At 35.1% G+C, this 23332-nt stretch overlaps 3 protein-coding genes across 4 annotated transcripts; 2 read left to right on the forward strand and 1 right to left on the reverse strand.

Moving 5' to 3' along the window:
• Positions 1-2316: 2316 nt before the first annotated feature.
• LOC148788796 (zinc finger BED domain-containing protein RICESLEEPER 2-like) lies at positions 2317-3669 on the forward strand. Its single transcript, XM_088878141.1, has 2 exons — positions 2317-3526; positions 3626-3669. The coding sequence occupies exons 1-2, from the start codon at positions 2317-2319 to the stop codon at positions 3667-3669; spliced, it is 1254 nt and encodes a 417-aa protein (XP_088734267.1).
• A 2763-nt stretch (positions 3670-6432) lies between these two features.
• Positions 6433-11968, forward strand: LOC105158423 (uncharacterized). Of its 2 annotated transcripts, none has more exons than XM_011075180.3 (7): positions 6433-6670; positions 7464-7593; positions 7702-7829; positions 8465-8603; positions 9961-10090; positions 11314-11377; positions 11463-11968. In XM_011075180.3, the coding sequence occupies exons 1-7, from the start codon at positions 6500-6502 to the stop codon at positions 11754-11756; spliced, it is 1056 nt and encodes a 351-aa protein (XP_011073482.1). In that variant the 5' UTR covers positions 6433-6499; the 3' UTR covers positions 11757-11968. The 2 variants fall into 2 exon arrangements, with proteins under 2 accessions (XP_011073482.1, XP_011073483.1); XM_011075181.3 differs by having other exon boundaries at positions 6436-6670; positions 9961-10066.
• An 8688-nt stretch (positions 11969-20656) lies between these two features.
• On the reverse strand, positions 20657-22267 carry IAA2 (indole-3-acetic acid inducible 2). Its single transcript, XM_011075182.3, has 4 exons — positions 21820-22267; positions 21523-21722; positions 21312-21411; positions 20657-21196 (listed from the first exon to the last, which is right to left on the reverse strand). The coding sequence occupies exons 1-4, from the start codon at positions 22014-22016 to the stop codon at positions 21121-21123; spliced, it is 573 nt and encodes a 190-aa protein (XP_011073484.1). The 5' UTR covers positions 22017-22267; the 3' UTR covers positions 20657-21120.
• Positions 22268-23332: the final 1065 nt, after the last annotated feature.

The following is a 23332-nucleotide window of genomic DNA, read 5'->3' on the forward strand; positions in this document are numbered from 1 at the left end:
CATCATCTCCGCCACTCGCCGCCCATCGCCGTCGCACACTTCTTCCAGCCTGAACTGGGGCTTCCTTGAAAGTTGAAACTTGAAACACAAACCGTAAGTTTTTCTGTTTATGTTTTTCACCATGTGGTACAATGTGCAATAAAGTTTGTACCTTGCTTGAATTGTCTCAAATTTGACTGGAATTTAGTATCTTACTTCATTTGTGTTGAGTACTTTTTAGTTGATATATATATATATATGTGTATGTAAAGCCTGTTCAACATTTTGAGTGAATTTGTTGACTTGGTTCAAAAAGGTCATTATTCCAATTTCTGTTGTGAGGCTGCAGTAAACAAATGCGGGAATGATATCCATCGCGTTCGCGTCCATTGTTGTGTTATTGTATCTGGTTTTGTGCTTGAATTGTGCATATTTGAATTGTGGATGATGGATCATTCCCATGATTCATGGATTTTCAAGTGCTTGCTGCTGGTTATGTATTTCTTGTGATAAAGTTATTATCTTTATGGTGAAATGCTGCTGGTTTTATATGGAAAAATGGATCTATTTTGTCTTTGATTTGATACTTGATGAGTTAGTATTAAATTCTAAGTTTTCACTATTAAATCCGTTTATCTGTCTCATCAGTTTTGATGAAAAAATTCTGAATGATTGTGGTTGTGAACATGTTTTCTCTTTTACATTTCTTGAGCTTTATTGAAGAGTTTATCTAGATATTTTGTGAAAATTTTTTGGACTTTTTATTCTAATTTCTATATATACCTAATGTAGGTATATTTTTTATTTCTAAAACTTTAAATTCTTTAATAGATTGTTGAAAGAGCTTTTCATCCGGTGAAATTTCTATAAATTTTATCTCTATAAAACTTTATATATTAATCTTAATCACTCCCTTTGCCTCTGCCTTCGAATTTTGTTTACTGTTGTTTGTGGCCAGCTGTACAGAAAGAAGCATCTTTAGGTTTGAACTTGTATTTGAATGTTCATTGATAAATCTTAATATATTAATCTTAATGCAAAGATGGACTATTGTGATTCTATTAAATCGAATGAACCAAAATTTCTGGCGCCCTTAACTCTACAAGGGCAGTTGTGTATAATTATGAGCCACATGCATTTACTATAATTAAGTGAAAATTGGAGTTTAATTTTTATTCTAGAAGCACATTATATCCACTTGTTAGTGTGCATTATTTTCTTTTATTGTATCGTGTTATTGGTTATTTGATATTTATAGTGGGAATGACATAAGATGGGGAATGTCCCCGGACTCTGTTGTCCCCGGACTCGTGTTACTTTGTTGCAATTTCTTTTGGTGTGAGATTCCAATTTCTTTTTGTTTTAATCTTGCAGATGTCAAATTCTCAATCTCAATCTTCACCTACTGTAGACTTATCAGAGGCTCAAGATCAAGGCATAAATATGAACATGATTCAAAATCAGGTCAGTAGTGATCGTGTTGACTTTGATTTTGATAAGGGTATGGATATGTCAGAGGATGAGGACGATATTCCACTTGATTCTAAGAAAAGAAAAAAGAGGGTAGTGACTTCTAGATCACCTTGGTGGGATCATTTTCATAAATTTTACTGTGAAAAAGATAAAGTCCAAAAAGCTAGATGCAAATATTGTAGTAGGGAAATCAAAGCCGATCCAAAAGTACATGGAACTAGGCCTCTAAAGAACCACTTTGAATCTTGCAAAAATAAACCTCATGATGTTTCCACCAATCAGAGGAGATTGTCTTTTCAATCAATTCGTTTAGGCGAAAAAGAGGCCCCTCTTGTCAATTGGAGATTTGATCAAGAGAAAATTAGAGAGGCTTTGTCTTATATGTTGGTTGTAGATGAGCTCCCGTTTAAAACTGTTGAGAATTCTGGATTTAGACATTTCATGTCGGTGGCTTGTCCAATGTTTGCTATTCCATCCAGAAGGACGATAACAAAAGACATTTTCCATATGTATGTCAATGAAAGAGCAAAATTGAAGTCATTTATTAAAAATCATGCTCAAAGGGTTTGCATTACAACAGACACTTGGACATCTATTCAGAAAGTCAATTACATGTGTCTCACTGCTCATTTTATTGATGATGATTGGACTTTACATAAGAGAATTTTGAATTTTTGTCCAATTATCGGACACAAAAGTGAAGAAGTTAGTAGAGGTGTTGAGAAATGTTTGCTTGAATGGGGAATTGATAGGATTTTTACGATTACGGTTGATAATGCATCTTCTAATGATGGAGCTATGGTTTACTTGAAAAAGAAACTTGAAAACTGGGGTCAAAATATTTTAGGTGGAAAATATGTGCATATGAGGTGTATAGCACATATAATCAACCTTGTAGTTCAGGATGGTTTGAAAGGGAAGGATGAGCATGAGGCAATATCTCGTATTAGAGGGGCAGTTAGGTATGTGAGAAATTCTCCAGCTAGGTACAAAAAAATTCAAGAATGCGCTGAATTTATGGAAACAAAGAAGTTATTGTCTCTTGATGTACCTACCAGATGGAACTCCACCAATTTGATGTTAGAAGCTGCGACATGTCTTAAAAGGGCATTTGATGCTTATGAAGATATTGATCTTGCTTATAAGAATGATCTTTCAAAGAAACCATTTGATGGGGTTCCTATTGAATCTGATTGGGATAGGGCAAAGATGCTATTGAAGTTTTTGAAGCATTTTTACAATCTCACATTGTGCATTTCCGGTTCTTCATATGTCACATCTAATATTGTGTTTCATGAAATATGTGAAGTTGATTTGCTTCTCCGAAGATGGTTGCATAGTGATGATATTGAATTAAGTGATATGGCAAGAAAAATGAAAGAAAAATTTGACAAGTATTGGGGATCAATTGAAAAGATGAATATGGTTTTGTATTATGGTGTGATACTTGATCCACGTCACAAATTGGGGTTTGTAGAATTTTCCTTTGATAAATTATATGGTGGTATTGGACAAAGTGATGTAATGAAAGAGAGAGTACGAGATGGTCTTCATGAGTTGTTCAATGATTACAAGTTAAGATATGGACACGCTCTTCAAGGAACTTTAGAAAGCCCGGGTTCATCGTCCAGTCGTGTTTCTTCATCTTCTTCCTCATCAAAAGAAATGTTTATGCATGATGAAGAGAGCGAGACTCGCAGGTTTTCTTTACAACAAGAGTACATGATGTACATGACAGGAGGAAAAGATCACGTGAAATCAGAGTTAGAGAAGTATCTCGGTGAGGATGTTGAAGAGTATAGGGAAAAGTTTGATATATTAAAATGGTGGAAAGTGAACACTCAGAGGTTTCCGATTCTCTCAAAGATGGCTCGAGATATATTGGCAGTTCCTGTCTCGACTGTTGCTTCAGAGGCTGCATTTAGCACTGGTGGTCGTGTTCTTGATGCATTTAGGAGCTCACTATCTCCTAAAATTGTTCAAGCTATTATTTGTGCTCAAGATTGGATCCGTAAAGATTCCAAGCCAATAAGCATAGAAGAAGATTTAAGTGAAATTGAAATGTTTGAGCAAGGTACTTTTTATTTTCTCTTTTGCTTTGTTTTATATTAAATTCTATATATTTTTATTTATATTAATATCAATTCTTTTTTTTTTTTTTGTTTTCTTGTAGAGCTGACAAAATTGGGAGTCGATTCAACCATAATTGATATTTGACTTGGACTAGTTTGGAGTTTGGAGTTTGGAGTTTGGACTTTGGAATATTTTGGATGTGGTACTTCACAATTCACATTTAATTGTAAATTGATTATTAGAATGTAATGACTTGATGGATTATTTTGTTCATGTTGATATTTGCAAAAATTGAATGTCTCTTGTGACTCTTTGCCGTTGCAATTTATTGTATGAATAAAATTTCATTACTTCATAATAATAAAAAAAAAAAAAACACTTGGGCAAAACTACCCGAACCCGACTGTCGGGTACCCGAACCCGTCGGGTACCCGACTAGCCGGGTACCCGCCCTACTCGGGTTCGGGGTCGGGTAGTGAAATACACTACCCGACGAGTCGGGTACCCGACCCGAGGAACCCGAACCCGAGGAACCCGACCCGACGCCCACCCCTAGCTGCAAGGTGTGAAGAAGAAAACGGTCCAACAAGTCTGAGACCTCCTCTCCTTTAGGATCTGTAGATACACCATTTTTATTTGGATTTTCTAACATATTTCTCAAATTCAAGAGAAAATCTAGTAATTTCCCATAAATGATGCTAGATATTGTTCTAAAAAATATAAAACAACTAACCGGTACTCCCATTCAAATAGGTATGTCTTGAATCTCCTGTAAAGGACCTGCAAAACACACAATTGTTAGAACTATGTCCAAGAAGCCCCATGATGGCCCTTTGATGCTTAAGTTAGTCCATGGTTGAAGAAATGAAGCATATAAATAGAAAGAATGGGAAGCATAAACTTATACCTGCAATATGAGGGGCCTATATGTATAAGAGATCCTACTTGTACGATTTCACGTATGCCATAGATGTCAAAATGGTCTAAAAGTCACTGTGGGTCATATATGTCACGCCTATTATAGTGAAAAATGTGGCACAGGCAAACAATACAGATCTATATGTCAGACAAGGCGAATGTCTGTTTCACTAAATATGAAGGTCTCCTAGAGACCTTGGACTTATGTAATTTTATAGTAACTTAGGGTCTAATATCCAAACCATGGATACTTTCTACAGAAGATGTTAAGTCTCTAAAGGGAAGTACGAGGGCTCCGCTGGATACTATGGGTATTCAGAATATTATATTCTCATAAGCGGGTCTTTGAGAAGACCTTTATTATATCCTATCGGAGGTCTCTAGGTCTCCCCTAGAGCCCTTCTTTAGATAACCATATACTTATGGTCTCAACTGTTCTGAAGGTCTTTAATGACTATTATAAATATCCCCACATCAACAAAAAAACCTTTTCTGGACAAAGATAAGGGTAAAACAAAAGAACCTCGAATTCAAACCAGAGAAAAGTAAAGGATACTAAGAGAATTTTTATAAGACTAGGTAAAAACCTCAATATGTAAAATATCAAGGAAATGACTATCGGCTGAAGTAGACAAAAAAGGCACACATCTGAAAAGCAGGATGGTGACAGCTGGAAAAGTAATGGTCGATAAGTCACAATGACCAAAGTTGAAAAGCAGAGCCAAAGTGGATGATGATTGTAATGACGTCATTAAAAACAAGTTTGATGTTCGAAATTTAAGTACACATAGCATTATAAATAAGGAGCTAGGAAGCAGATGGAGAACATAAAAAAATTCTCCAACTCTTCAGCAAACAATAGTTGAATCTTTTAAAATTTTTCTGAATATTAGAACTTTCAGTGAATTGAGATTTCCCCAACAAGTCAAATTTTTTAATTTATAAGAGGCTAAACAATTAACTCCTCCAATAGAGGAAGAGAATATCTATATAATATTTTAAATTTTCTTGAAAAAGTTCAAGGCTTTTGTTCAACCTATTTATTTAAAATTTTATTAAGTCTTTATTTTCTAATATCTTTACACCCTATCGTAAGGAAATGAAATAGGGCTGCGTTGTTTGTTGCTGAATGAACCAAGTACTTGAGAAATATCTGCTATGGTAGTGTGGTTGGAGAAAGTCTGTAAAATCGAGGACTTGGAATACTATATGGCATGGCGGTCAAACCAAGGTATAAATTTATAGAAGCTTTATTTTATTCTCGAAAGCATGTTGGGCCTGACCATGAGCATATGGAACATATGGTTTGACTATTTGTTTTCAATTTAAAGGGCAAAATGATTATTAAGTGGGCCTAGGGGCCAAATCTGCTATTTTATTTTAAAAAGTTGGAGGACTAATACTATAACCTCAAATTCTTTAAGGACGAAAAGTGAAGCTATTTATGAGGCCTAAAACTATAATTACCTCAAATTTTGCATAATTACAAATACTTTTTTGTTAATATAGAAATTATAAATACTTCTTATTTAAATAATGTCAAACAACAAGCTGTATTCTTTAACATCGAATGAATTTTTATTCAATGTTTATAGTAAATTAACTAAATGTTTTTTGAACATGAATTATATTTTATATATATTTTTAGAATACTTTATAATATTTATATTAATTAATATGTCCTATGAATTATTACTTTAACACCTTTAATTATTTTTTATATTTTTACAAACATATTTCTAAAAATAAAATTGAGCAACGTAAAACAATAATTTTTATTTTATCATATCGAGCTATATAATTATTTTTTATTTGAGGATGATATTTATATTTTTTTGAACAATGAGGAGATATTTAGAAGTATGTTAAATTTAAGAGGAGTTAGCAGTAATTTATTGGTATTAATTTTTTTTACTCTTTAATAATATTTTAGTATATTATAAGTAATGTGGAATTATGGCTCCCAAATTTGCAGCAATTGGACATAGGTCGCAGTGACGACGTCGTATGGCTTGTGCATAAAGACGAAGGAGATTGCGTGAAAATATTATCGAACATGGGGCACGGAGGCTACGGCAAGCGCAGAGCCGCCGCCGCCGAGCGGAAGAAACCCGCGGGCCAGCGGCGGCCCAAAGCCCTAACCATCGACAAGAAATCGAAGGCCAACAAACCGAAATCCGTCTCTCTCAAGAACCAAATTCGATCCATTGAACGAATGCTCCGCAAAGTAGTTCACTGTCTCAACTTTCACTAACTCCCCGTCCTTTCTCTGCTCATTTATATATATGTAATTGTATCTGTAAGAATTTATGTGCATATGTGGAAAAGGTTTGAGTTCAATTGGTTTAGTTTGTAGCGGTATTTTTTGCTGTTGAATTGATGGCGTACAAGCTGTAAGCATAGGGTGTGATTATCCGCGTCCTTACTCTGAGTTGTGTTTTCCTGAGCTTCATTGTAAATTGTTTCTGAATCCTGTATTTTTTGGGAATAGATATCAGCTTTTAGAAGACCACTCTTTGCTTGATTTCATGTCAAAAGATAGTTATTGGAAATAAAAGGAAGGAAATTAGTGCTTTTCTCAAGTAATAAGTATAGTTCTTTTTGGATGACTGTTGCTGTTAAACTTGTTGAAAATAATAGAAGTCCTCTCCAGTTTCTTGGGTTTCTGGGATGGCAGTGTAGTAGTGTTGTGTATCGTTGAAGTCGGTTGTTATAGAGGTGCATGGTTGTATTTACTTTGAGCTGATTGTTGTTACCCGAAAGGTTCTGTTTTTCTTTTGTACAAGAGGGAAGCCCTCTGGGAGATTGTAGTGATGGCAATTCAGTGCTTCTTGGTCCTGCTACTTATTTTACTTTCTAGCTGTGAAGTAGTCTTAGTTGTTGTTCATAAGAAAAAGTTTTTTTTCCTTGAATTGGATATGTTTTGTCAGGCAAGTTTAATGACACATTGAGTTTGCTTTATCTTGTTGTTATTGAATTTTCAGAATGATATTGTTAATTAATTCTTACTCAACATGCAGGAACTTCCACATGAAGTGAAGGAGGCTCAAGAGAAGAAGTTGGACGAACTCAAGAAACAACAAGAGATTCACAATCGTCTTGCTTTGGAGCGTAAAATATTTTTGAGGAACAGAAAGATCAAATTTTTTGGTAAGGAGTAGCTCGTTTGTATCTTAGTTCAAAAGTCCTCTGCCTAGTACTGTATTTCATGCTATAAAGTGTTGTGACTGACCTAGTAGTTTGAATTTGTATGCCCAGAGAGAAGAAAGATTGAGCGAAGGATAAGACGCTTGGAGAAGCAGCAGCGTGCTTCAACTGGTCAGGCCCAGGAGGCAGAGATTGCTGAGCAACTCACTAAATTGAAAGAAGATCTTGAATATGTCAGGGTATGGCATCTAATATTTCAGAGTCTAAACTTTATCCTCTTGTTTTCACTCCTTAGTATGTGATCAGTGTGTTTTAACTGGCATCGGATCTTCATTCTGAAGCTTTATTGCTCTTTTAAACCAAAACTAGTTCTGGATGTCCTATACTAATCCGACTCACAAGAATTAACCTGGAAAAGAGAGCGAGCTATTTTTATCTCCTACTGGTGTTGGGGGGTGACAGACTGAACTACAATGGATCTAGGTTCATAGTTGGATATTATCATTTACTTCAGATTCTTGAAGTGCTTGGTACAAGTGTATTGTTGCAGCTTCAAGATTTACTTTGATTGCTTAAATTATAGTGTTTGTTATCAACAGTTTGGTAAAGCCTGGAATGCGTGATGTTCCTAAATCAGAGCTCATTCTATTTTACCCACAACCATCATCTTTGTACCCAATGACTGGAAACCACTTGACTGTTGGGTTCCTTTTTGTTTTTTTTTAATGTCAATATGATATCGAAAGTCAAAATTGAATCTTTCATAAGGAAGGTCGCTAGGGAACTTTGCCAGGAAAATTAGGTTCAGCATTGCTTTATATCCTGATTGTGCTATACTCATTTATTGTTTATGTTCTAAAACTTTTAACTGCAGTTCTTCCCCAAAACTGAGAAATATGTCTCATTATTTATGGGAGGTGATGAGGCAGAAATTGTAGAAAAAAGAAATAATTTGCGTAAGCAAATTAAGGCTAATCTGATCGCTGCTGCAGCAAGTGGAAAGGATCTGGAAGGTACTTTCTCTTCTTACTTGTACAAGTAATTTTGCTTGCTTATTCTAGGAAACAAATATCCATCTGTAATTCTGTATTCTTCATTGTTATTGAATTGACTTCAAATTTCTCTTGGTCCGGTTTTCTCTCTGGAAAAATGTCATAAATGATGAGGATTGTGGAACCCTTGGGCGCAGAGCCTAAAAGTTTTAGTGCCTATGCTTCTGAAATATGGTTGTGTGAGATTGTTTGCATGTCTCTCTAGAGCATATTGATAGCTTAGCACTATGATCCAGCCATGAAGGATTACTATGTCACAGCAATAATCCTCTGTTCTATATCCATTCTTTTCCCAGGAAAAAAAAAAAGAAAAAAGAGCATACTAATGGTTTTGGCAAAAGTTAGATGTATTTACCAATATTACATTCTTTTGCTCCCATTTCCAAGCATTTGATACTGCTATTTACCAAATAATGCTTTTACGTTTCATTGTGGCCTACAAAATTTTACTTCTATTATACTAGATCTGCTTCTTTATCATTCACCTACAGTTGTGCTTAAATCCACTGGATATGGGAGATACATCTTCTAAATGGTACAAAATTCCCTTAAAGTCAAATATTTACAGACTGTTTTTGTTACATAAAAAGTTCCAGATTATAGGACAGAGACAGGGAGAGTAGTAAATAAACTCTGAACACATAGTAGTATCTAATATTAAAAATTGATTCTCGCTTATCAGTTGAACATAATTAAGCATACTCTAATTTGGTTTGGTAATTATATTTGGATTCTTGTGCAGGAAGTTTTAAGTATCATTCTGTTGCTGGTAACAAGAGTTTTTTTTCCCTATCCTGAATTTCTGAACGCCTTCTGTTTAAAATTTAGAATATTTGAAAGTTAAAGCAATTGTTTTAAATGTAAATGAAGGATGATAAAGGAGAAAACAAAACATATACTTGTACATTGGTGGACAGCTGATGACATTTTTGAGCTGCATTATCATAATTAGCAGTAGTTTTTTTTAATTTGAAAGTTAAAGGATATCATTTTAAATTTAATGTGAAGGATGATAAAATAATAAGAAAAGGAAGTTTGTAGTTCAATTGATGAATGAGATACTATTAAGCTGTATTACTCATAAGCTGTAAAGCAGTAGCATTTTGTTTCTGTAGTACATAAAATCTTAATTGTTGACGCCAATTGTTAATGGTATATACTACTGAAGGAACTCAAATTGCTACGTTCATCCGTTCTCTGCATTGGTTGGAGAGACACCATGTGTTTATCATCACCTCATGCACGTGTTATTATCTTTGTAATTTTGTCTTTTCCCTTATCATGTGGGTCTTATATATTTAGCTTGAACTTGTAACAGAAACAGGGAGTGAAGATGATGGTCTCTTGGATCCCAGTGAGGATGATTTCTTTTTAAATGGGAGCTCTAGTGATGATGCTGATGCAGATGACGAGTGGAGTGCAAGGTACCTCTCCCAATTGCCAGTGAAGTAGGTTTTGTATTTCATTTTTGTTTGCTTTACTTTTGAGTGATCTCAGGAAACTGTGTATTTGTCCTTGATTTTATGAGGTCCTATTTAGGAAACAACAAAGAAAAAAGTACAAGGTTGCAGAAAACGGCTAGGTGAATTTTGTACTCATATCATTTAGATCAGTATATCAGCCACAGTAAAAGAAATTTGTTTGGTAGAAAACTTAAAGTAGGGCTTTAAAACATGAAGGTGTTTCGCTCGTGTTAGGGTGTGGACAACATAAGCTCCAAGGTGTGGGACGCATGCCCTCTAAATTTCATAGTTAATGTTTTTGATAGATGAAATAGTATTGAAAAATTTAAAAATGAGTTATCAACTTAGAGAACCCTTTGAAGCAAAAAAAAAAAGGAGAAAATTGAGACGCAAAAAGCAGAATGTAGCATAAACAAACAAGGATAAAATCTATCACTTTTAAGACAATAAAATCTAACTGCGATGCTTTTGAACGTCAGATTCTAAAACCCTGAGAATAAAGATGATGACTTTTAGAAGAAAAAGCCAGAAAAAAATTTGGCGCTTATTAATCATTTACCGAAAGATATACCTAAAAGTGTGGGAATGCCAAAAGTCCTTCTAACTCAGCAGGAAGCTTGGACAGGTCATACAATAGAAAAGTACAAAATTTGGAGAATTGTAGGTACAAAGATCTTTCAGGGATGTTTTTCTTTTTTTTTTTTGTTTTGTTTTTCCTCCAGCAATGATGACATAATTTATTGATTTTGAATCTTAAAAGGGTAGCTGAGCACAAAATTTGCCATATGGGCCTTCCAATGCCAAAAGAAACCTTTCTACTGTGCACTTCTGTGGGTTATACACCAAATTGCCCGGAGCACAAGTGGCATACTCCCTGAATGTGAAATTTGCCTTGAACACCCTAGCACGGCCTGCAAAGTGTTTAATGGCCACTGCTCTGTAGAGCAGAGCACCACAACACGTTTTGAAAAACTGAATGCAATTAACTTTAACATGTCTACTGGCTTTCGTTGTTCTGTGTATTCTTGTATCTCGTTCTCGGTAGTTTTTGAGTTGAAAAAACAGAAACCTGTCTATGTTTACCACAAAAATGTAGTTTCTTGGGTAATGGCTGCTTGGCAGAACCCTTTAGATCACTGGAATATCTACTGTTCGCAACCCCTTTAACATCAAATTGTATCTAGACAGCCTTTTGATTTGTTCTGCAGGGATCAAGCTTCTAGCGCCTCAGGTAAAGCAGCATCTGGGATGTCCAGCGACGAAAGAAATCAGGTTAGAAAATCAGTTGTCTATTTGCTCGTGTAAGTTGATGTCTAAAACTGATGCTTTTTCCCCAGCTAACGTCGTGCTTATACAGAGGCAGATTTCTGCTCGTGCTCTAATGCCACCTCCGGGTCCATCTGGGAAGCCATTTTCAAGTTCAGCAAAGAATAAATCAAGATTTGCAGGATCCTCAAGCAAGAAATCGTATAACAGAGCCGAAATATCCACGTCCAGCAACACATCCAGTAGCATCGGTAGATCTTCCTTCCGAAAGAGAGGCCCCATGGACTCGACCACTGGAAACAGTGGCAACTTAAGCTCCAACTCAGATGCTAGAAAACCTCGACGAAAAAGGAGACCTAAGAAGAAAAAGCAACAGACATCGTAATACTACTCGCCATTTTCTCTATCGGCATTGTCACAATTCTTACTGTACTATCAACTTTACCTCAAAAAGTTTCTGACTACTGGTTCCTTGCTCATTAGCTGAACAATGTGATCGATCATGCGATCGTCGTTGCGTTTGTTCTGCTATCCAATAGTCGGAACGTGCAGAGCTGTAGAATATTTCATTTTGTGCAAGCATTTTCAAATTCTCCATCCTGCATTGCTCTATTCCTGGTTTTAACCGTTGGAAGCAGAATGGACTTATTTATTAAATTATTATTGATGTGATTGTTTAAATTTTAGGATTAGGGTAGATGGGATACGAATCAAAATGAATTTCTGGGTAATATACTTTAACTCTTTCTAAAAATATAAAATTATATTTTTCCCATTTTTTTTAAACCACACTTGCATATCATTTTAAGAAATTTAGTTGTAGGGTTTAAAGGGAGAATGTTGATGACAACAACTTTGAATAACTTTATAATTTCATGCCTTATTTAGTATTTTATATTATTTATTAACAAAGATATCAAATTAATTTTTTTATATTTATAAGGGAGTAAATTATGGGTTTAAATTTCACTAGCTTGAGTATAATAGAACTATCAATAGGATAAATTACAATCACTTTCTTTAAGATTTGGTACAATTATGAATATTTTGTTACTTGAAAAACTGCAAAGTCTTCCATCTAGTTTTAGCATCCGTCTGAAAACGATCTAATTTCGATAGCCTATATTCAATTGTTGCAATGAACCAACCAAAATGCCATTTGCATTATTTACTCTACCAATTCTCAAATTTTCTTATTTTTTCAAATATTTTTTGAAAAATAAAAAGGATTCAACAAGTATAAAGTAGTAATTTTTATGTTACCATATAGGGCCATAATTATTTTGCATTAGAGGAGGTATTTATAATTTTCCAAACAATAAAGGATTCCTAACTAAGTTAAATCTTAAAAGAAGCGGTTGTAATTTATCCTAATTAATATTTAATATAATAATATAATTGAACGATTTTACTAAAAAAATAAGGTAAACTACAATGTGATCCCTTAAAGTTTGTCATAATTGCAAATACACCCTCGTTCCAGCTCACTATATGGATATTTGTTAGACGGTTATTAATTTCAGAGAATATGTATAATTTTTTGAATAATAAAAATTATTTATAATTATTACAAATTTTAGGAAAGCTTGCTGTAATGTATCCCAAAGAATAAATAATGTTGTTTATGTATTTGAAAAAGAAAAAAGAAAACAGCAAAGGTGGAAAAGTGAGAAATGGTAATTAGAAAAGTTAGGCCATGCGAGTGCGAGTGCGAGTGCGAGTGCGAGTGCGACATTAGGTGACCATTTAACGGGAAACTGGATTGGCGCCACGACATATCAGTATGAAAAGCAAAATTCTTCAAATCCCCCACCTACTGAATTCCAATCTATGCCGGAGCTTCTAGGGTATCAACTCTGCCTGCAAGATGTTCGACAAATGATGGGTTTATGATTAAATTGGATTTAGTTTAGGCCAAACATGGAATTGATCTTTTAAAACCTAATCCATTTAAGTCCATGCCCATGACCTAGTTTGACTTAGTTTAGGTCATAGCGAGGATGAATTCTCTTGATGGAGAAGCCTTGGCCGAATTCAGCCTAATTAGACCTAAAAATTGGCCAATGTGTTGTTTGTTGAGGGATATGAAAGCTTGGGAAAGCTAGGGTTTCTCATAGTGTGTTGAGATTAGGTCACAACGTATATCTACTCTCATATTCCTTAAACAGCTTTTCTACCTCTCACCTTCACCCTCTCACTCTCGATTTTCTCTCTCTAGATACTCTCTCCGCTCCCATTTTTCTTGACTTTTTTAATTAAAGAAGGAACAAATAGAGAAATCAAAATAGTTAATTTAATAATGTGTGTTTGATTTTCTACTTCCTGCTTCTTGTCTTGCTAACACGAGAAAGGAGTGTCCCTGGTGAGGTAGTGGACTTATTTGGAGGATTTCAAGATTGAAATCTTGAGGAGAACGATCCGGTCAAAGAGGAACAATGCTTGAAGCTGATTGAAGAAAACAACAAGGATAATGGATCCTTTTAGTTTTATGCATCCTCGATTTTCTTATTCTTAGCCTACAGTTTATTTTTATATACTGAAAGCCCGAGATATATCAAGGGTACACCTATTCATTGGGTTATATTCATGCTTTATATCATTTATTTCGATTTTTTGCGTTTTCGCAACGTTTCCTAGATTGATGTCTTACAAGTGGTATTAGAGCCCGATTCGATGTGTAGACCTAGAATTTAATATGTTTTAACGAATGTCAGCATATTAATGTGTTTTATCGACTTTGAAAACATGTGCTAATTGCTTTTATTGCAGTTCTATCTGCTCAGGGATGTACATGGTTAAGTTTTTGCTTTTGGATCATGGACAAGAGAATTTTGAAAATATTTATTTTCTGTAATTAATGATTTTATGGTTTATAGTGGAAAGTAATATTTATAAATTTATAGGTCGATATATAATTATATATATCTATGTGCGATTATGCAACTGAGAAGATTGATTTATGATAAGAACTTCTCGGAAAGGGTGGGTCTTATATTGGAGTTTGAGAATGGTTTTTAAAACTTTCATAAAATGGGCCAAGTGTCACTGTGGAGAAATGGGTGGACACAAAATTAGGTGATTGTATCGAAAGTGCAAAAATGAAAGGTTCAAAACACCACGACGATGTCATTTTTCACTTATTTATGCGAGGTTTATGCCAGAATATTTTAATTGAACTTCGCATGGTGAGAAAAGGTGCAAAAGTACTTTGAAGTTGTGACTGCCCCCTAGTTCAGGATGATCAAACCCCAGCTCCTTAGGAGAAGGTTAATTCGCACTGGGGTGATGAACAATAAATGAGTTGGGCGCAAAGGATGATTTTTTATGCAGCTGGGTTAGGTTATTTTTCTTCTTACCATGATGGTATGACTGATAATGGTACGAGGTCCTAACCTATTAATGCCGTCCTAGTTCGTGGTACTGGGGGGGGGGGACCTTATGCTTATATGTCAAGATTGTCAGACCGCTTTTTCAATGTAGTGCGCGGCTGATCAACCGTTTTGGAGCGGTTGTATCCAATCCCAGTTGGCATTGGTTGTTGGTTTGGTCTCTATTAAGGTTGAGAACAATTCTTGCGAAGGAACATATGATCAATTATCCCAGTAGACTGATAATATATTGCCCCGCGATCACAGCCTGCTAAGAGATTGCTACAATATGAAAAAATTGATAAGAAATTTGGATTTACCCATTGAAAAGATTGATACGTGTAAAATTATTGCATGCTGTACTGGAAGGATGACATCGATTTGAACTGCAAGTTTTGTGAAGATGTTTGGTACAAGCCCCGTCGCAAGAAATCCCCATTTTCCATTCTTAGGTACCTGCAGTTTACTCCCCTTTTGCAGAGGTTGTATGCTTTGAGAGCAATTGCGGAGCACATGACGTGGTTGAAGGAAAAAAAAACAAGCGGACCGGCCTGGGAACGAGAGAGCGAAAGCGTGGGAGAATTAAAAATGGTAAAACATACGCATAATTAAAATTATTTTATGACCATTCAAGGGGTGTACCCTTAGTGTTGCCGGGCGTTGGATATAGTATGTGGATTTAAAAATAAAATAAATTACAAAATCAAAACATACAAAGGCTATAGATAAATCTTAGGAAAGAGTGACCTGTATTTAGAATGAATCTTTACCTCGTTTATTTTTCAATCAACAATTGTGCATTCGTCTCTTTATTCACCCTAAGCTCCAACGTAGGAGCCCTCTAAAGATGATCCACAGCATACCATGCCAAGAAGGCTTTAATCTATTTGCTAGAAATCAAAATCGATTGGAAGATGGCGAAAGAGAACTACACGCTCAATTAGTGTATTGTCTTCATCAAAAAAATTTCTAAAACTCTACGCTTGACCTAGATCAAGGAGAGTTGGAGAGTTAGAGGGATGAGAGTGTGAGAAAGAGGGAGAGGTCGAGAGCTTCTATTGGAGGAGGCTTGGAGAGTGTGGTCTCTCCACCTTTCAGTATATGTTGTTGTTTTGTGAATAATGATGATAACACACATATGTGCTTTGTACGGAAAAACGAAAATGTGTCTAGATACATTCTACGTACTTACAAAGCAACCTCCTTCCTATCTGGCATGATTCAATCACGCCATATAAGGAAGGCTCCAAATATGGTTAAATCTACAATTTTCAAAAGAGCATTTTTACCAATCCTCCTTCCATCAATAGAAGTCAACTCTATTGCTAATGAGCCTCAATTTAGTGGACCGAATTTCATTTTAATCAAATTAAAATAAATCCAAGGCTCAATGAATTTAACTAAATCCAAACTAAATTAAGCCTAATATTATTTAATCCAATTAAAGACATAAACCAATTCTATCTAATTAATAAATCCAATTTACTAATTAAAGCAAGCCCAATTACATTAATTTAATCTTAGGCTATCCATCCCATGGATCACCCCACATGTAAATAATCCAATTATTTATATCTTTCGAAATTAATTCCAAATTAGATCCTAATTCTTCTAAGGTGATTTGTGTGTAACTTTTTAGGTTCAACTAGACTTGAGCTAGTGTCCAACACTACCAATTAATCAAGTCCAATTTAATTAATCATTCTTGACCAACCATTGATCAAGAAATTCCGTTACGATGGGTGACCTTTTAGCAACGGTCCATGACAATGCAGACTATGTGAATATCTGTGTGCATTTAGAGCCTATTTGATTGTGTTTTCATTTTCATTTTCAGTTTCTAACAATTTTATTTGTGTAAAAATGCTTTATTGGTTTCTGTGCGAAAACTGAGAATATGTTTGGATTAGTTTTTTTCAAATATAGGTATACAGGTGTGAAAATTAAGAATATAGGTATATGTATTTTTGATGTGACAGAAATTAGTTATTAGGGTTGATCAAAATAATTGAATATGAGAAATTATAAAATAATCAAAACGCCTCTTGCCATTTCCTTTTCCTTTTACAGTACAATTTTTTTTGTTTCTTTGCTTCATTTAAGGTACAACAATTTTGTCACATGATGGGCTAAATGTAGACATGTGCATTGACAAATTCCATACAAATTCGCACAGCATGATGGGCTAAATGTAGACATGTGCATTGCAAATCCCATACAAGTCCCATACAGACTTCCTCCATCACTTTCAGTCCACCACACGCAAACACACAGGTTGTGTGTATGTGTGTGTATTTCTATTTATTTGACTAAGAAATGCCCATTTGGATTTCATATATAATACGACTTTCCCTCTATTTTGCCCTTTATTTTCTTGGGTGTAGTTTTCTATTAATGTCGTTTTTGACTAGGCATGAAGTCTTTTATTATTATTATTATTATTATTATTATTATTATTATTATTATTACTTTTATTATTATTTCGTCCTCTCTCAGTTGGTGAATTTAAATTAATTACATAATAGAGAATTGTTGTATTTATTACGGATAATGAGATTTATTTAGTTTTATTTCCTATTCGATATTTGAATTTAAATTAAGGGTGCATTTGTGGAAAAGCGGACATTCTTGCTGATGCTCGCATGATGGATGCCAAAGCTACCTCCACGCCCCTTCCCCCGGGCCACAAGCTCTCTACTGATGCTGGTTCCTTGTTGGCTAATCCTACTGCTTATCGACATTTGGTTGGTCGTCTTCTTTACCTCGGTTTTAATCGACCAGATATCTCCTTCGTCGTACAGCAGCTGTCCCAATTCCTTCAACACCTGCAGTCTTCTCACTGGGATGCAGCCTTGTATGTCCTGCGTTATCTCAAGGGGACTTCCTCTCTAGGGCTGTTCTTTTCCTCCAGCAACTCGCTTCAGCCTTTCGCTTTAACTGATGCCTCTTGGGCCTCTTGCTCCAATTCTAGTCACTCTGCCACTGGCTTTTGTATATTTTTAGGCTCCTCCCTCGTTTCCTGGAAGACAAAAAAACAAGCCACGATATCCTGGTCCTCTGCCGAGGCTGAGTATCGGAGCATGGGGTCTGTTGTTTGTGAGCTTCTCTAGCTATCGTATCTTCTTCACGCCTTTCAGGTCTCTTTTCGTACCCCTATCTCTTTTTGGTGTGATAATCAGGCCGCCATTCACATCACTGAGAACCTGGTGTTTCACGAGCATACCAAACACCTTGACATCGACTGCCATATCGTTTGTGAGCAATTCAAGCTGAGTTTCATCTTGCCGTCGCATATTCCTAGCCGTGATCAGCTTGCGGATTTATTCACCAAGTCTGCCTCTGTTTCTGACTTTGCTCGTCTCTTTGCCAAGCTGGGCTTGACCCCCCAAGCTCCATCTTGTGGGGGGGGGGGGGGGTGTTATGTGTGTGTTACAGGTTACATATCAACGCAGAGCAGAACAGAGATGCAGCTTGAAGATGATGCTCAATCTGCTGCCAACTTAGCGCTGACCTGGAGTTGTGTTGGCTGCCTCGTCACCTAAATTTATGTTCAGTCTTTGTTTTAGTTTGTAAAGCACGTTTTCTCATTAGTTAGATTTACACTTCTTGCAGCAGTTATTTTGTTAGTGTTAGTATAAGTCTGTTATACAGCCTCTGTAATTGATTTCTTTTTTGAATCAATGAGAACAAACCACATAATTCTCCCAATTCTAAGAATGACCACGGCACACACCTCACACTCTGAAAAATACAATTTTCATATAATATTTTTACACTTATAAAGAAAAAAATATAATAATATTAACCCCCCACTCTCTCTCTATATATATACGTATATATATATATATATTATATTTGAGAATGTTATATATTGAGAGGCAAAATAAAAAATTTATAGTAATTTTTTTGCTATGGTCAATACTTTTTATCCATATCTTAATGAAAGGTGGTCAGGTATAAATAATAATTTTTTTAAAAGAGTGTAAGTGTAATTTTAAAATTTGTTTGAAAGAAAGTGAAGTTTCGCATTTTAGGACGGAATCTAAGTGTAATTAATTATAAAATAAAATTGAAACCATTGTGAGTATGTACTATATTATATATATATATAGCCTCTTTTCCTGGAAAATTAGCTTAATGGCACAGGGCTCCAGAATAGTGCAAACTTGAAGCACAAAAGCTTTCAACTTTGCTCAAAAAGATTCTTACAGAAAATATCCAGTCGGACTATGTTTTGTGATAGACCATCAATGACGTGGGATGTGCCATCTCAAGGATTTAATAAATCAGACAACATTCCCATCACTTGAAAATTTACAAATGGAATCTCGTGTCTCATTCTTACATGGTAGTATGTTTTTTGGGCTTATACAGTTGTTTGGTTGTGACTGTAATTGATGATGATCAAGATTTTTTTAATTGGGTTTAATACAATTTATTCGTTTGTCATATTATAAATGAATAAATTATTTTATAAATAAAAATATATAAAAATAACATTTATCTCCATAGAAAATGAGGCAAATTGTTTCATCGATACTAATATTAATATAAAAAGAAAAGGCCATTTACACTCACAAATGACGGTTAACGACACCGCAATACCAATCTTTTGTTAAGTCGAAAATGCCCTTCAACCGATAAGATAAATAACTTATTCAACTTTTCAAATTTTACATTAACTGATAAATTAGTTTTTTTTTCTTTCTTTCTTTTTTTTAACGTAGTATATTGATTAATATATTTTAAACAATAAAAATTATTTTTTATACGCACGCATGCATGAACTGTGTGCCATAGTGGCTCATTTTTTAAAACACAAAAAGGTAAATCGGTCGCTTTATTTTTAAAAAACATAGGGATCGAAATAAATTACTATTTTTTTATAGGGGGTCAATCTGCTCATTTGCGATACCACAAGTGTTTACTTGTATTTTTTTTTTAATTTTATATTCCTTCTCCCACTTTTATTTTCTTTTTTATTTTGAGTAAGTAATAATGAGGAAACAACAATAGCAGTAGTGAAAATTCATGTCTTTAATGCCTAAATCTACGCCAACAACGTTGATACCTTAGTATTTTATGCAACCCCATAAAATTCTTGAGGTACCTATCTAGTATGGGGAAACCTATTCTCGACCTCAAGATTTCGGTGATGTGTCAAGATTTTGCACACTGGCAGATCCCTGGACTTCAGGTTGCACGCTGCAAATTTGTAGGCCCTTTGAGCTCAGTTAGCTTCTTCATGTCCTCATATTTCGCCAACTTATCTCCTTTGACTTGAAAGTTGCACCGTGTTCTTACACCAAACCGCGATAATCATGCCACGTCAGCATTATGTAGATTTCACGGCTCATATGAAAAAAAAAAAAAAAAAGATAATTCTTGTATGCATTTGGTATTGTACACCAGAATGCGATGATAACGCTGTATCAACATTATGTAGATCTCATTAGTGGTGTGAAGCAAACTTTATCTTTTTGGTGTTTCAGGCTTGGACAACGACCAAGAACAACATATGTTGTAATAGGTGGAGAATAAATCTTTGTTTATATATGATGTTTGAAATATAACATCAGATTTGGAACGGGTTTAATGCAATTTACTCCTGTGATATTGCAATTAATAAATTGACCTCTTATAAAAAAAATAGCAATTTATCCCCCTTGTATTGTTTCAGAAAAATGCAATTTACCCCCGGTTTAGAGAGATAGATTGTTTTATTTTAAAAAACACATAAGGGTAAATTGTTATATTTTAAAAAATATAGGGGTGGAGATAAATTATGAATTTTTTTTTCATAACGGAATTTACTTATTTGTAATATGACACGATTACTTGCATTTTTTTTTTTAATTTAAAACATTAGCAATCTACAAATCTTAAGTTGTGTGGATTAGACTTGGGGAGACAAACATGCAAATATAATCACATGATCTCTTTCCATTTCTCTGTGTGTCAAACCAATGACACAGGAAAATACAATGGTGGTTTACAAAACAAGATGATTGCATCAAACACATTAAGAAACCTGCGGAAAGCCTAATAATAAAGAGATATATATGTTGTCATTTTGCACAATTACTTTGACAGCTAAAATACATATGCTTTTCCTGTTTTCTGGAACTTATTACAAGCCAAAGATTAACACCACAGGATCTGAAAACCACCCATGGTTTTCATGCTGTAATGGTATCAAGAAAAGGGCAAATGGATATTGTCTCCCTGTCTGTTGAACCTCCCCTTCCAAGTGAGGTCTGGAGATCTTGATTCTTCGACAACCCAAGCTGTAATATGATTCCTCTCTTCCTGAGAGAGACATCATGTTCTTCTCTTCTTGTCACACGTACAGTACTAATCGACCCAAGCACCGGGCAATTCTCATACGCCGCAACCCAGCCCACTAGCATCAGACCCTTTCATGATCCTTAATCTTTTGCAAGATGACATGAACATGCTGCAAGAATTACACATTTCAAAACAACATAAGTATACAAGGTTATTACAATTTTCATGTGTTTGTGTGTGTGTTCCATTGTCTAGGTGGGATGGGATTGGAGTGGAGAACTTACTCCCATGGAACATCACCAACAAGCATCAAGTCACCATCTTTATCTTCATATGCAGGTGCATATTCTGATCCTTTGTATCCTTCTCTCTCAGAGTAGTCACCTGGGAAGAGACAAATCAGACAATATTAGAAGCAGCTCAAACAATCTTGGAACCCCAAATTGCATACAGATCCTTAAAGAATAATCCTATGAGAAGAAACCATCTTCCTACCTATGGTGAGTTTAAACATGCTTTCCAAAGCCTTGAGGAGCTCAGCATATCCATTGTAAATACTCAAATCAATCTTTCTAAGGTAAGGAGCTCCATCCATGCTCACTTTCACATACATCCCTGTTTCAGTTTCTGTTTTCTTCGCCTCCAGATTGTTTTTCCGGTAGGACCTCACCGGCGGCCACCCAACTATCTGTGCCCTGCCATCGAATTCCAATCAAACAGGTCAGTTACTAATACAAATCTTGATTGCAATTCCACTATAAGCTCATAATAGATAAAGGAAACGGCTCTTACTTTGGGGCAGGTGCATTCTCATGATCAATGGATTTTCCGCCTTTCGATCCACTGTCGTTAGCCGACTCCGGCAAGGCTCGCTTGTTATTCCTCGCAACTGACTCGACATCGTCGCGTTCATCTGTGCCAGGTAATCCCAATCTTAGCTCAGTTGCCTTCAAGTTTAGATCACTTGCATGGCTCATGACACCCTCCATCTCTTGCCAACAATGACTGATCTCAACCTGATAAATCAAGAAGACTCAACCAAACCTTTGTTTTCAAGATTGTGAGCTAGAGTAGTGTATGTTTGTGTTTCTTGGAGATGTCAAGCTCAAGATTTGTTTGTTTTCTTGGTGTGAGGTTGTGGATGATAAGACAAGAAACATTGGGGAGTGGTTTTATAGATGTAATTATATTACGGTGATAAAGCGTGTGGAGGGATAGAGTGGTTTTTGCAGTTGGGGTTTGATGCATGTTGGGATGTTATTGCTTGAATCTTGGGACAAAGGGAGGTTAAGGTGTCGGAAGCATTAGCATCAGGTTTAAGACAAGTGCTCCGGGTTCCAGGGGACAGGAGAGGGACAAGCTCAGCCGCCCATATGGAAGACTTTTATGAGGAATATCTAGAGGGAATGGTCAAGATGCGTTTTGTGGGGTGGAGGGTGGGTGGGTGTGAGGTGGAGGTAGACAGGTGCCTGCCATGTGAAAGGAGAGGGCCTACATAGGTATTGGATATGGGGGGGGGTATGACCATGTGGCCCCAAGAATTTTTGTCAATCTTTAGAGGGTTTACAATATTTTAATTTAGGGTAAATTATAATTAAATTTTTTAAAATTTTGGTATACTCATAAATTATTTAAAAAATTATAAATATCTTTCAATATTTTTGTCAGTTCATAATAAAAAATAAAAAAATAACACTAACGGATTGAAATAGTTGTCAAACAACTGTTCAAATTATAAAATATTTGTAATTTTTCAAACAACAAGAGAATATTCGTAGTTATATTAAACCTCATGAGAGATTATTGTAATTTATCTTTTTTTTTACATGGCATATTCTTAGTCACGTACAACCTAAATTTGAACTCAAAATCTCAAACAACCCAATCCATTGAGTTATACTCTAAGGGATAACGTGATGATATTATTATTATTTTTTTTTCCCTTATTGCAGTATCTTATTTTCTTAGTTCTTTGAATCCTCTATTATAGATTTTTTCATGATTTTGTTACATATCTTGTCATTTTGACGAGGAATTGTATTTTTGGTCCGATACCTCATAATGTGTGTATTTTTCGTTTCATTAATAATCCCATAAATTATATAAATAAAAATTCACTTTTACACATTAGATTCTATTAATATTTTAATAGAAAAAGCCACGGTTTACACGTATAAACATACAGTATATACTTTATTTAGTTGAAATTTAATTTAAAGTGACAATATATGGTAATTGAATTTTTCAATTATTATTTTGACAAGAGTATTATAAAAATTTTATATTTAATACTCATTCAAAATAC

Source organism: Sesamum indicum, linkage group LG3 (assembly GCF_026168435.1).
Source record: "Sesamum indicum cultivar Baizhima isolate 11 linkage group LG3, ASM2616843v1, whole genome shotgun sequence".
Taxonomy (NCBI): Eukaryota; Viridiplantae; Streptophyta; class Magnoliopsida; order Lamiales; family Pedaliaceae; genus Sesamum; species Sesamum indicum.